The sequence below is a fragment of the Erithacus rubecula genome (genome assembly GCF_903797595.1).
Source record: "Erithacus rubecula genome assembly, chromosome: 3".
Taxonomy (NCBI): Eukaryota; Metazoa; Chordata; class Aves; order Passeriformes; family Muscicapidae; genus Erithacus; species Erithacus rubecula.
Window position 1 is genome coordinate 28,226 of NC_136689.1, and position 13,439 is coordinate 41,664.

Below are 13,439 nucleotides of genomic sequence, written 5' to 3' on the forward strand. Positions count from 1 at the left end.
CTCCTTCTTATCCTAATTTCCCAGCTGCATTTCCTTCTCTTCCCCATTGGCTGAGGTACTGGAGAAGTACAGACTTCCCGAAGCGCCTAATACAGACCCTGTTCTAATGTGCATTTCTTCCACCACACCTTCTTTTTCTTTGTGTCTATTGTTCTTTGCCTCCAAGTCCGGGAATTTAGCACGCCCTTGGGTGAGCAACAAAAAGTGTCAATTAGTGGGATTCCTCAGGAATTCATGGTTCCAGTCGTTACTTCTTTCACCTGTCAGTACCTGGGTTTATCTACGAGCAGACCCACCGTTTGTTTGTAAAGACACCTCCGTCTCATTCTTTTCAGCACGGCTACGAACGGGAGCGCAGGGTCGGACAGGAATTCATTAGGCAGTGACTGCATCCGCGCTAATTAATGGCCATCAGAGCACCCTGGAAAGCTGCCGGGACGGAGCACTTGCCACCGGAATGTGTTGGAATCATAGTGTGATCCCAGCTGTTTGAAGTTTGGGAATGCTGTGGGACATGTTCAAGGTGTCAGTAATATTTTTTAAACGAAAGCAACCAAGGTGTGGTGGAAGAAAACAATAAATAGTATTGCCTTCCTACTGTCAGTCTCTTTGCCTTTTGTGATGTTGGCTGGCTCCAAGGGGGCAAATTAACTTCAGGCGGAGCTTTTGCTGCTGTTCTTGCTCGCGTGCTGGAATTCGGCAGAGTCCTTGTCACTTTACACATCAGAAAATACAAGTTCCGCAGAATTTCATATTGTCTAAGCTCGTCTATGTTCAGCTGGGTTCAGCTGAATTCGGTTAGGGCGAGCTCGTCTAGGTTCAAATGGGCTGAAGACGGCTCGGTTCGGCTGAGCTCAGTCAGCTCACCTGAGCTCGGTTCGGTACTTCTGGATTCGCCTCAGTTCAGCTTATCTTGCCTAGATTTGACAGAAGTCGGTTAGACTTGGTTTGGCCAAACTTGGTGCCCCCTGCTCGTTGGTCTGAGCTCGGCAAGAGCCGCAGCGCAAGGAGAGCGGGGCTGCCTCGCGTTAAACACGCGGTGCTCGCCGTTCCCCGCGCCGTTAAACACACAGTGTTCGCTGTTCCCCGCGCCGTTAAACACGCGGTGCTCGCCGTTCCCCGCGCCGTTAAACACACGGAGCTCGCTGTTTCCCGCGCCGTTAAACACACAGTGTTCCCTGTTCCCCGCGCCGTTAAACACAGTGTTCGCTGTTTCCCGCGCCGTTAAACACACGGAGCTCGCTGTTCCCCGCGCCGTTAAACACGCGGAGCTCGCCGTTCCCCCCGCCGTTAAGCAATTTCCCGCTCGCTGTTTCCTCCGCCGAGCCCCGCGGGCGGCCCGGCCATCGCACGGGGTGAGGCAGGAGCTGGGCAGGGGCTGCACTCCGGCCAACCCAGGGCACGGGAGCAGCGGCGGGGTTCGGCTGAGCTCGGTGCCGCTCTGGGAGTGCGGTGGAGCTTGGCCCGGTTCGATTTAACTCGGTGCCGTGCACAGTGTTCGGCTGAGCTCGGCTATTATGGGCTACGCTCGGCCACATTCAGCTCTCCAGCAGAGCTCGGCTGGGATGAAATGGGCCAGATTCGGCTCTCCGGATAAATTCGGCTATTCTCGGCTACACTCATCCATGTTTGGCTGAACTCGATGCCACTCGCTGCGCTCGGCAGAGCTTGGCTCGGCTGAACTCAGTGCTGCTCAGCTCGGTTTGGCTGAACTCGGCTCGGCTGAGCTCAGCTACAGTCGGCTCACAGATTTCCTGCTGTCAGCCCCTAGGAATTCATGACACAAAATGCAGGGCTTACAGGTTTATAAAGAAATATAATTTTTAACTCAGTACAGAGTTGATGGCTCCTTTAGGACAAGAATATTTACATGTAGAAGCAATGCCCTCATTTGCATCTCACTTTTATTTAACCCCCCCCCCCCAAAATTCATTTTATGCCTTTCTCAGTAAAACCATTTGAAAGGAAGTCTGTTTAAGTCAAACATTATTAAATCCAACTCTGTTCGTTAAGGTGATTTTCAGTCAGAAACTTGACACAGAAGCCTTCAGAAATGTATTTAGTATTTTATTCTAATTTTTCCCTTCTTAAAAGGCCTCCAGTGCTCCTGCAGATTGACATGGCTTAGGAAAGCAGCAAGAAGTCTTTGTTCAGTTCTCACAGAAAATATGCAATCATTTTTGGTTTTTGTTATCTCAGCCTTTTGTACAAAGGATGCTAAAACCCAAAAGATGGACTGATTTCAGTATTGCCTTGGGCCCTTTATTTAAAGCTAATAGAGTTCGAAAAGCCCAATTTTGATGGAACAGAAGAATCAAGAGAAAAGGCACAGGGAAGAAAAAATATGTCACAACAGTGCAAATGAGAGGGGGAGAGACAGGGGCAGGTAGGACCCAGGATAGACAAAAGAGAGTTGGGGCCCAGGCACCTGGGACTTATTGCAACTTTGGCTGTCAGTGCTGCTTATTTCTCCTTCTGTCCTTCCTTCCTTCTCAGCAACTCAGGTGGCTTGCCTATTCTCCACCTAAGAACAATCTGAACATTAAGAATAGCGAAAATAGACAACACCGTAGCTTCAATATTACTTTAAAATTAAGAGCTGGAGTGGACAGCCCAAAGATCATGGGCTACCAGATCTGGTTTTGCAGTTCTGCAAAGACCTTCTCTCCCATAGAAACTCCTCCCAATACTGAGCAGCTTTGCCTAAACAAGGATTTGAGGACTCTGCCTCATTACAATATACTATATCCTGTTTCACTGCATACAACACAGTAGAACTGGCTGAAACACTGGTAGGCATCTTCCATCTCTCCTAAAAACCGAAGAGAGAAAACCACAGTCCCTTAGGACATCCAAAGATTGTGAGGCCATCTGATGGATGGGTTTGTCTGCACCAGCGGGGTTCCTAAGTACTGTCGTGCTGCTCCAGAAGCATCTCGGGGTTCAGATTCCCTCTGGCACAGGCCCAGACTGCTCCCCGTTCCCAGCAGCAGGCACCTTCCTGTATTTGTGTATGAAAGCATCAGTCTTCCCCAGACTAACGGCATAGGCACCTTCTGGCACCAGAGACCCGAAATGTCTGCTGAGAAGGGATTCTCCACGCCCCTGTGCTGAGGAGGAAGAACTGCCATCCACGCCTGGGGCTGCTGCAAGGGCTGCAGGGTCACCTCCAGCACACCTGGTCAAACCTTCCGCGCGTCTGTGCAGCTCCTGGCTCAGCAGCAACACCAGAGTCCCTCCCACACGAAGCACTCTGGCAATCACAGGAAAAATGAAGGTTAGGTGTCAATCCTTCCTGGCATCCCTTTGCCTGTGCAGAACGCAACACTGCTGACGCTTCAGATGCCACTTGCATTCAATAAAACACCCAGGTGTCATGGCTCAACTCAGTGAGCTGCATCTCCAAAAGGAATTTAAATCCCGCATCATCATACCTCTGTTTAAATGGAAGAACAGGGCCCCGTTCTGACTCCAAAACATTTCTGATGTTAGCACTTCCTTCTATTGGATTAGCAGGGAAGATGGACTAATTTTTTACTCCCTTCAGCATTCTTTCAAGCATTGAGGAGCACCATCAGGACTGGGGTTTTTGGAGATTGCAAAGGAACAGACTCCCAGTGCAGCAAGGGCTTCTCACATTAGTAGGGTAATTCTGAAACTGGCCCTTCCTTTTGGAAAATTTAAAAGGTCTGCCCTTTCCCTCTTCCACTGATTCTTAATAGCTTTCAAACTCAGGAAGCAGAGGAAAATTAACCACTGTTTGTAATTAATTTGTCTAGGTATATGGTCAAACATTATACTTGGCTTGGAAAGAGGAAAAAAAAATACGACCCTGACTCAGTTTACCAGAAGTAGTTTGAACAGTTTTACTGGTGGGGCTCTCACGATAATGGCCCCTTCCTCATCTCCACCTTCCCAAGGGAATATTTTGCTTAGGATAGACCAATAGAGCCAATAAAGCAAGAAGACAAGCACAGTAAGATTGTCACACCATTCTCTGGAGCCACACCACCTTCTCCCCTATATTCCTACATTGGGTGAGTGAGATCAGCACCCACTAAAGACCAGTCCTAGAGAAAGGGCTTGTTTTCAGGCAAGAAGTAGAGGGGAAGATGGGTTGGACTGTCTGTTGGAAGCAGCCCACCTATTAGCTTGGCTCAACTCTGCCACAAAATGACACGGTAAGAATGGACACTAAAATCAGACCAGGTTGCTGATGAGATACTCCTGGATAGCAAGGAAAATGCATATGCCACTTTTTCTTGTCTGAGATCCTTCCTGTCAAGGCAGGCTGGCCAAAGCTTGGCTGTGACCTCAAAAGGGAAAGCCTACGATTTTATACAAGCAGGCCTCAACTGAAAAAGGATTGTAGCTCTATTTGCCTGGCCATGCTTGAACTTCGTGCAGGGAGGCCTCTCTCTCCTTTCTGTCACACTTTTGATTGTGGCTCAGAAATATTTCACCACCATGCCTTGCAGAGAGTTTGTGAGCATGGCTCCCACAAGATCATTCCTTGTGAGCCTGCGCTGCCATTGGCACACACAGCTGGGAAGACACAACACAACAGTCTCTAAGGGAAAAGTAAAGGGCTGAGACTTCCACAGCCTGCACAGGGTCAGACCACAGAGCTGCAGACTTTGCAATAAAGCACATCTGAAGCTGACTGCATGCTCAGATCACAAACTGTTGGGACACTTTCATCAAGTCCCAAAAGCGTGTCAAAGGCCACACGTACCTCTCCATTTCCTGGAGAATATCTGGTAGGAGCTGGGCATCATTCGTGGTCTTGAACTTCTTCCCAAATGGAATATCCGAAATGATGCTGTCGAAGCTTTCTGAAGGCAATGGCAATGCTGCACAATAAAGACAGGTTTTTATCTCTGACTCTCTGAAAAATGCACAGCAGCTATGGCCCCATTCCCCTTCCAACACTGTCTGGCAGCTCTTTCTGGGTTATGCACCCAGATTCACAGCTCCTTCTGCACCTGCCCTCACAAACAACACTGCTGGAGCCACCAATCGCTCCTCTGCAGACTGGGAAGAGACAAACGCATGACAGCACTGTTTAGTTTGCACATTCCCTGCTCCTGATGAAGTTTGCCCCTGCAGCAAGACTCTCCTATAGGCCTATTACATGGCTCCAAATTAACTGCTGTGTCTCAACACACAGCACATCTTAAAAACAAAAATAATTTTGCAAAACACATAAGAAGAGTTAAGTTTGTGAGCACTTAGTGCAAACGTTCAAGTGCACATGTATGGATAGCAAGGACCCATACTAAATTCCTCTCCACCCCCTTTTCTCTCCCCAGGAATCTGGCTACAGCCAGAATCACTTGGATTCTGTCAGAGCTAGTGTCTTTGTAGTGCTGCCTTAAGTTTGTGCATGCGAGCAAAGGTCAGCTCCCCTGACAAAGATGCAACACTGTGCCTGGGAGGATGCAGGCTGGCCACACTGCCAGGCTGTGCAGGCCAAGCTGAGATCCTCCCTGAGACCCTGGGAGTGTCCCATCCCTCAGGGTGCTCAAAACTGACCAGACACGGCCCTGAGCAGACAACAGGACTAAAGACCTCCAACAGTCCCTCCTCACCTAAACTCTGCTGAGATTCTACGCCAACTTTTCTAGAACTAGCTGGAGATGTTTCCCAGAACATTCTTGGGTCAACACTTGCAGCACAACAACTGGGTATCAATTTCATTTGCCAATGAAAGGACATGTCACCTATGGTCCTGCTCAAGACATGCAGAAATAAAAGCTTTTGACCAGTGATGAAGACACCAACTACTTGTTCAGTTTAGAAAACCTAGTACCTTCCATTATCCTAGAAACCAAACTCAAACACAGCTTAAGTGAGAAATAAACTTACATTTTTATAAAAAATAAATAATATTTCTTACCATTATGGTAAGAAATAAATACTGCAAAGTAAAAAATTATGCATGTTTCATCACTCATGCACAGGGAAAAAACAGCCAGCTTGCCTGTCATGAATTTCATGGAGGGATAATTTAGCCTCAAACTTTGAGGTCCAGAATAAGATCGTGAAATGATTACCTTCTCTACACACTAGACTGTGAATTAAGAGCAAACAGATTCCCTCTTATAGGAGAAAGGCATCACCATTCAAAATACTCCTACTGCAAAACATGAACAATTCAGCTTAGCTTAATGAGTCCTCACCATTACTCATCTGGTAAATGTTAAGTTACTGCATTTTATTTGGGTTTGTCCTGGCTGTGTCCCATTAAGATACAAAGAACCTTCACGTGGTACACACTCTTTGTGGTATTCACACATTCACCATTAAGAGACAACTACTGTCCATGCCAAACAATTTTAATTCTTACTGCCTTCTGCTGACTTCGCTCTTACCAAAGTTCCCAGGTGCAGACATCAGGGAGGAAGAAGAAATAATTATCCCTTCACTAGCACTAGCACTACAGAGGTCATCACCCAGCTATTTCCTGGGAGTTAGCTCTACAACATATCCCTCAAGAGAACCTACATTTCCTGTACAATCCCAGAAACACAAAAAAATTCACTTGGAAAGCCTACAGACATACCTTTCACAGAAGCTTTAAGCAACTCAATCTTGTCCATTAAGCCTGCACTTCTAATATTCCCATCTGCACCCTTCAACTGTGAATCACTTATATCAGCACCCCAGTAACAGGCTTCCTGTTCAGAGAAAAAGAGAAAAGCAGGTTTTGTTAACAATTGGGTTATTTATTTTATAAACCCTTCTCAGAATTGCCTTGTTGCACAGCTCTTACAAGACAACCCCCTTTTCTGGGACACCTGCTATTGTTACACAGAGCAACTCACAATCCAGAGGATGGAAGAATAGAAGAAGTACGTGCTGTCTTCACTCCTTTAATGTTCTGGTGTGCTTAAGACACTTGAAATGACAGAAGTATCAAGAGAATGTCCTAACAGCAAGACCCCAGTTAGCTACAGCCAGCCCCACTGCCTCTAATGCTGACACTGTCCCATCACACCCACTCCTCTGATCCCTGGATAAGCCCAGGAAAGCTCCACAAGTCCATGGTTGCTCATACAACCCCTGCAGTGTCAATCAATTGCTGCACCAGCCTGCAGGACATTCAGTGGGGGAATGCTTGTACTGAAACACTTCTAGCAGCTGCCTAGAGAGATTAGTTTTGCTGCCCCTTTCCAGCAATGGACTTTGGCCTAGCTGATAGAGAGAAAACCCTGCACCACAACTAGCAGTTTCCCTGCCAAGATCCAAGCAGCTGTGACTGGGATACTTACAGGCCACTCTTTGGCAGCCTCCAGCAGAATCGTTCCTAGCCCACACATGGGATCCAGCACAAGGGCACCAGCCTACAAAAACACAGGAGTGACTGAATCCCAAGCAAGACAGACTCCTTACCCAGGACAAAGCTTACAGAGGGATGTCTACAATCCCACTGAATTCAGCACAGGTTAATAACAATAACTGGTAATCCCAGCTTAAACACGTTTGTAAGGGAATATAGTGACAAGCACCAATAGCTTCACTACAGACAGTCCTGAGGTGACAATCAGGAAAGTTGACTGCAGACAGATATGGACACCAAATTAACCTGTGAAAAGAGATCACATTTCCTTGGAAAAGAACACCAAACAAGGTTTCATTTTCTCACTGTCACTGGACAGTGAAAAAAATCTTACCTCTTAGACATATATCTGTACAAGGATTAACAGCTCTGTTGAGAAGCAGCTGGAATTACAGCTGGCTGAACAGCAGGTGACAGCACACTCATCACAAGCATGGCAGATCCTATTCACATGCACTAGAGAATGGGGCATTAAAATCACCACATTCCTACAGAGCATCCAGCTGCAGCCCTGATGAGCAGCACCCCCTCCCCTTCATTCAGGACTCCTTTTCTTTGCAAGGAACATTCACTGACACTGATTTCAGCCAGAGATGCCATGGCCCATGCGACCGTTGACCGCAGTCCTGCTGTTTTAATGTACTCTCTGCTTGCCAATGGGAGCCTGCAGACAGCAACAAAACAAACAAACAATTAATTAAAACAATAGCAGAACCACCCAGAAAAGCCCACGTAAATGTCAAAGAACAAATGAACTGGACAGATCTAGTGAAAGACAGAGAAATCTGCTTTTAACCATAACTCACTGCAAAGTCTGGTCTGTGTGTTCATTTAAAATCCAGGCAGATGACAAGACAAATTTGGCAATCAGTGACTATCAAACCAAAAGATAAATACTCATGGTGGACAGCAAGATTTACAAATCTTGCCTGTTCGGATTCTGCCGTGACAAATATGGTGGGGAGAATGCTCACCTGAAAAGAGGAATCCCCACCACAGAGTGAATGTCATTCAGATGTACAAAGATCTAAAAGAGGAAAAAAACCAATCCAAACGTTTTAAAGTCTCAAACTGACACAACAATAGCTTTAACTCATTTAAACCAGACACAGATGCTTCTACAAACTTCTCATCTCAGTTTTTAAGAACAAAAATGCATTCTACAAACAATAACAATTAACTGGAAGAAATCCCACTAGATAATCTGAATGCCACTTTAGAAATTATTTAATGCTTAAGCAAGCTGAAGGAGATTTTGTCAGTCAGGAACCCATGAGCAAGCACTTGAATTTATAAGGGGGCCGATTTTTCCTTAACACAGCATGGGAATTTTTAGTTATAAACCCATTTACTACAAGTGGGAGAATATTATTCAGTGTGTACTAGCAATAAAATAAATAAATAAATATGAAAAAACACACCAAACAAAAACCTAAACAAAAAAACAAACAATCAAACAAAAAGAAACCCACCAAACAACAAAAACAAATAACCCCACCACTGCCCCCACTAGTGCCACTAAGGGGCAATTCAGATAGAAGTTATTTGTAAGTAATCCTTCCAGAAATGTAGGCAGCTAAAATAAATTGTACTGCTGTCCCATAGAGATTATGCCAAAAGAAGACTGAGCTCCCAAGCAGGTCTTGCATGACTGCAATCCCTGCCCCAAGAAAGCACACAGGGAAACACGATGCTGTTGAAAAATCCCAGTTCTCAACACTTGAACAGTTTCAGAGCAAAAACTTGGGCAAGAACAGGAAGTCCATATTAGCCCCAACAAGGCTGTACATAATGCTCAGTGTGGGAAAACCCACCCAGTGCCAGCACATGAACTCAAGAGTTTCTACAGGTGTGGGATGTCTGAGCATCAGTGCTGAGAGCAGCTTTCACAAGCTGGGCTTTTCACAGGCGCAGGGCTGGAGAACAGCTTGCCAAGAGCAGGGGCCCTTTGGGAGGTCTCCAGGCAGCTGCAGCAGCAAGGGTGCACTATGCCAGCTGCTGGTCACAGCCAAGGCCCGGGGAGGCTCTTCCAGCACTGGCATTCCCAACTCCAGCTCCCTGAGAGCACGCCCTGGGCACGTGCTCGCTTCCCCTCCAGGCCCACACACCCACGGCTCAGGTGATTTCCTTTTTTACAGTCACAGGCCAGCAGCCTGTGAGGGTGCTGGATCCTGACACACCTCCTCCAAGATGCTTCCCCTGCATCCAGGCCCAGGCTGGTGTTTATTCCAGAGCTCTGGAAAGCACACACACGCAAGGCAAGGGCCACGCACGCGCTTTGCTCAGCGCCACCAGCCGATTTCCAGGTAAATTCAGCAGCAGAAAGAGCAGCAGGGAGAGGCCACGGTGCCACGTGCAAAGGGAGCAGAGAACAAACAGAAGGTGCCAGGGTGATTCTGGAAGCATCACCAGGCACACAAGAGCAGTACCTCCAGGTCAGGGTCCCGTAGATCAGCGTGCCACCCACACTGCCTCACGAGCGCCGTGCCAACGGCTCTGCCGATCTCCTGCACGGGGAGGAACAGCACAGGCAATGAAAACACACAGCTCGCTAAACTGCAGACCACAGCCTTGGGTGCACAGCCTCAGAAACCCCTGGAAGCAGAAAGACTGCCTAAGAGAACAGCTCACACAGTTCACACCAGAAGAGGCACAGCAGAGCAGAGCAAGTGAGTGAGGGGAGAGCAAACACACCTCGTGGCAAACTACCGGCGCTCAACTGCAGCCAGAGAGGCCAAGCTCATGTCCTGACCAAGCCACAACAAAACACTCACTCGAGTTGGACTTGATCCTTGTGGGGCCTTCCAACTCAGAGTATTCTATAATTGCCACCATTTCAGAATTCTTAATCACATGCACAAAATATTTCCAATGGCTCCAAGACAGATTACCCAAGAGAAAAATCTGCAAATGCACTACAACTCACAATTTTAATGCTTTCATGACATATAGAAAGCTCTGATTACCTTCAGAGTATAAGTTGAAATATAGCACAAAATTTAGGCAAATACCCTTGTAGAGAGGCTTGTGTCTCACCTCACCAAGGTACAAGCTTTAATAGCAAAAAAAATCTCATTGCAATGGCCCTTTAAGTAGCTGTAAACTTATCTGATCACTCCTCAGCCTCCACAGGCCCAGAAACCTCCAACTCTTACCTTTCCTTATCCTTAATAAAAGGTATTGATTTGAAAAACGTTAAGTGTAATAGTGCACAGAAATTAAAAATAGCATTTGTACTTCCACTTGTTTAAGGTGAATGCAGGCTAAGGGCTTTTAAAGAAAATACAGAAATAGCTTACCTCAGTTTATTACTCCAGAATGCACAACACAACTGAAATAACAATCAAACTATATCTCTGTTCACATTTGCTGAATTCTTTTAAAACATGGATACTTCAGCATACCTGTGAAGTAAATATTTTGGCAATAGCTCCACTACAACGACAAGACACTCTGAAACTGAAGCCAAGCTTCTCATTCACAGCAGGATTCTCTCCTCTGCCTTTGGAAAGGAATTCTGAGGAGCTCTTGCTTTCAATCCAGCCCTCCTGACTGCTCAGTCTCTCTGGTGCCACACGGGTCTCTCCAACTTCCACCTGACATTCCTCAGACACAACTGCTCTCACTTGCTCCATTTTCTGCCTTTTACTTGCAGTATTTGTCTCTTCTTCTGACTTTCTCTTCAGACCCGATGCATTTTCTTGAGAGACATCACCTGTTCTCCCCTGCTCTCCATGAAGCTTTCTCCAAACAGAGATAATATCTAGCCAGTATTTTGGTTCCTCAATGACAAGGCTTTTAATCTCCTGAAGCATTTTCCCTGGAAGAAAAAAAGCAGTTAGGCACTCCAGCCTCAGCATTTCATTTCCCTACAGACTGAGAACAGCAGCAATTGTGTTCAGATTTCATTAATGTGCCAATCCAGAAACCAGCAGCTGACACCAGGCACAGCTGAGCTCTCAGCATCCACATACCCACCAGAAGCCACAGGCATCCCTCTGATTACAAGCTCTGCAGAACCAAGATTAAAACATGCAAGGGTTGAATTCAGCAGCTGTAGAAAGCTGGACCACCTGTGAGAGTCATTCCCAGGGACAGGGGACCAGCCCACCACGCCACCCTCCCCAGAAAGCACTTGGTCCAGGATTCCAGAATTGAAAGACATATACAAATATTACTTGCTTCGAGTCATCCCAAGCAAAAACAAGTGAATTCTTTCAGAAAGAAAACTTCTGTTTCCCATTCATCACTCTGCCTTCAATCCTGCAACACAGACTTACACGTGTGGGCAGTCCTAAGCTAGCTACAAGAGAGGCATGAGGAACAGAGAGACCAGTTCACTTAAATACCTCAAAGCTGAGCAAGGGAAAAAAAAGCTCTAGTTATCTAGAAAATTTCTAGTTATCACTTAAAATTTTAGAATCATGATCAAATTTCATTCTCGAGGCTGAAGGCAATCTCCCAAATAAAAACCTGCCAGCAGACAGACATCAATCCATCTAACTTGAAATTCTCATTCCAACACAGACAGAGGGGATGACCCAAGCAGCTGAGACTCAGAAGGAAGCTGTGTACTTAACAGTAAATTGACACAAGATATAGGTCGGGATTCACTCTGATTAACAGAGCATAAGACTTCTTGTTAAAATAAACACAAGAGATACAGAACTAAACTTTGGTTTTAATGTGGGGTGTTCCCTTTTTCAGACGGGGCAGGGGGAGAGAGTCTCAAAAAAACACACACACATTCAGCACCGGAAGAATACAGGCTGGAAGGCAGCTATTGTAAACAATTTAAAAGCCCTTTTCAGGTCAAAAAAATGTTGAAAAGACACGTGGGTGAAAGACATTTCGGAACCGATTACTGACAATTAGAACCACAGCCACTAGTACAAAATATAAACACCTGGAATTCTATAGCTAGGACTGAAAGCAAGGCTTCCCGTGTCCGGTGCGCACCTCTGCTCCCAGACACCGGCAGCGGGCTACGCTTCTTCAGCAGCAGGAACGGGCGCTCCCCCGAGCGCAGCCTGCGCAGCTCGCCGAGCCCCGCCGCCGCCCTGAAGAACACTTTTCCCGAGACGCAGTCCACCTGCGGGGAGAGACCCGTGCGACTGACCCTACTGAGCCGAGCCGAGCCGAGCCGAGCCGAGCCGGACCGAACCGCCCGTGTGGGCCCCGGTCCCAGCTCCCCGCTCATCCGGACCGGAGCGCCTGGGGGGCACCGGCTCACCCGGAGCGGAGCGGAGCGCCCGGGTAGCCACCCGCTGCGGCTCCCCGCTCACCTCGGTGGCGCCCAGTCGCGCCCGCACCTCCCGCGCCAGGAAGGGCTCCAGCCCGCGGCCCGCCGTGCAGAAGAACCGCCCGCGCTCCGCCGCCATCTTGGCGGGGCGTGCCCGGGGGCGGGGCCCGGGCGGGGGCGGGGCCCGGGCGGGGCCCGTAACGCCAACGGCAAAGGGGAACGGGCGGTGGAAGCGCCTTCGTTTTGTCTCGTGGCGAAAAGAAATGTGACATTACAGGTGACACTAAGCCGTGAAGTAAGAGCAGTGTTCCGGCCTTCAAACTTATAAAGTGTAAGAAATTTCAGAGCCCTAACATTATTTGAACATACTGATGCACTGCTTGTATGTAATGCTGAATGGAGTTTATACATACTGTTTCAATAAGTATTTCAACTCCCCAGTTCAGGACCATAACAATATTAAGTGAAGAGTGAAAAACCAAAAACTTCATTTTTATGCAGTTTTGACTATCTGTGCTGTTTTAAATAGTCTATCCTCTTTTCACTTTCTTGTTTTCACATGAGAACAAAACTTAAGGATTTGAAATGGCAGCATCAAACCAGACTGTCCAAACCCAAAACACATTTCAAGTCTGATGGTGCAGGCATTTGTATGATTGTAACGTTGTATAATTAATTGTAAAGCAAAAGCAATTGTATTCCTGTGATCTAACTCTGGTATAACACTTACTGTGGCATGTATACATTCTGATCTCCTAACATTCATTTTTAACATCAGCATGTTATTTATATCCAAAATTTAAATCCTGCATCCCTCACTTGTAGCTGTTGCAGATACAGTTTCAGGTATTGCTG

The 13,439-nt window shown here is 46.9% G+C and overlaps 1 protein-coding gene across 2 annotated transcripts; it reads right to left on the reverse strand.

Moving 5' to 3' along the window:
* Window positions 1-1,796: 1,796 nt before the first annotated feature.
* On the reverse strand, window positions 1,797-12,742 carry LOC306799513 (THUMP domain-containing protein 2-like). 2 transcript variants are annotated; one of them, XM_079300657.1, is made up of 10 exons: window positions 12,628-12,742; window positions 12,302-12,434; window positions 10,747-11,162; window positions 9,772-9,849; window positions 8,317-8,369; window positions 7,919-8,006; window positions 7,275-7,346; window positions 6,566-6,680; window positions 4,736-4,853; window positions 1,797-3,253 (listed from the first exon to the last, which is right to left on the reverse strand). In XM_079300657.1, the coding sequence occupies exons 1-10, from the start codon at window positions 12,721-12,723 to the stop codon at window positions 2,944-2,946; spliced, it is 1,479 nt and encodes a 492-aa protein (XP_079156783.1). In that variant the 5' UTR covers window positions 12,724-12,742; the 3' UTR covers window positions 1,797-2,943. The 2 variants fall into 2 exon arrangements, with proteins under 2 accessions (XP_079156783.1, XP_079156784.1); XM_079300658.1 differs by lacking the exons at window positions 12,302-12,434; window positions 12,628-12,742 and adding an exon at window positions 11,416-11,530 and having other exon boundaries at window positions 1,835-3,253.
* Between the last annotated feature and the right edge of the window lie 697 nt (window positions 12,743-13,439).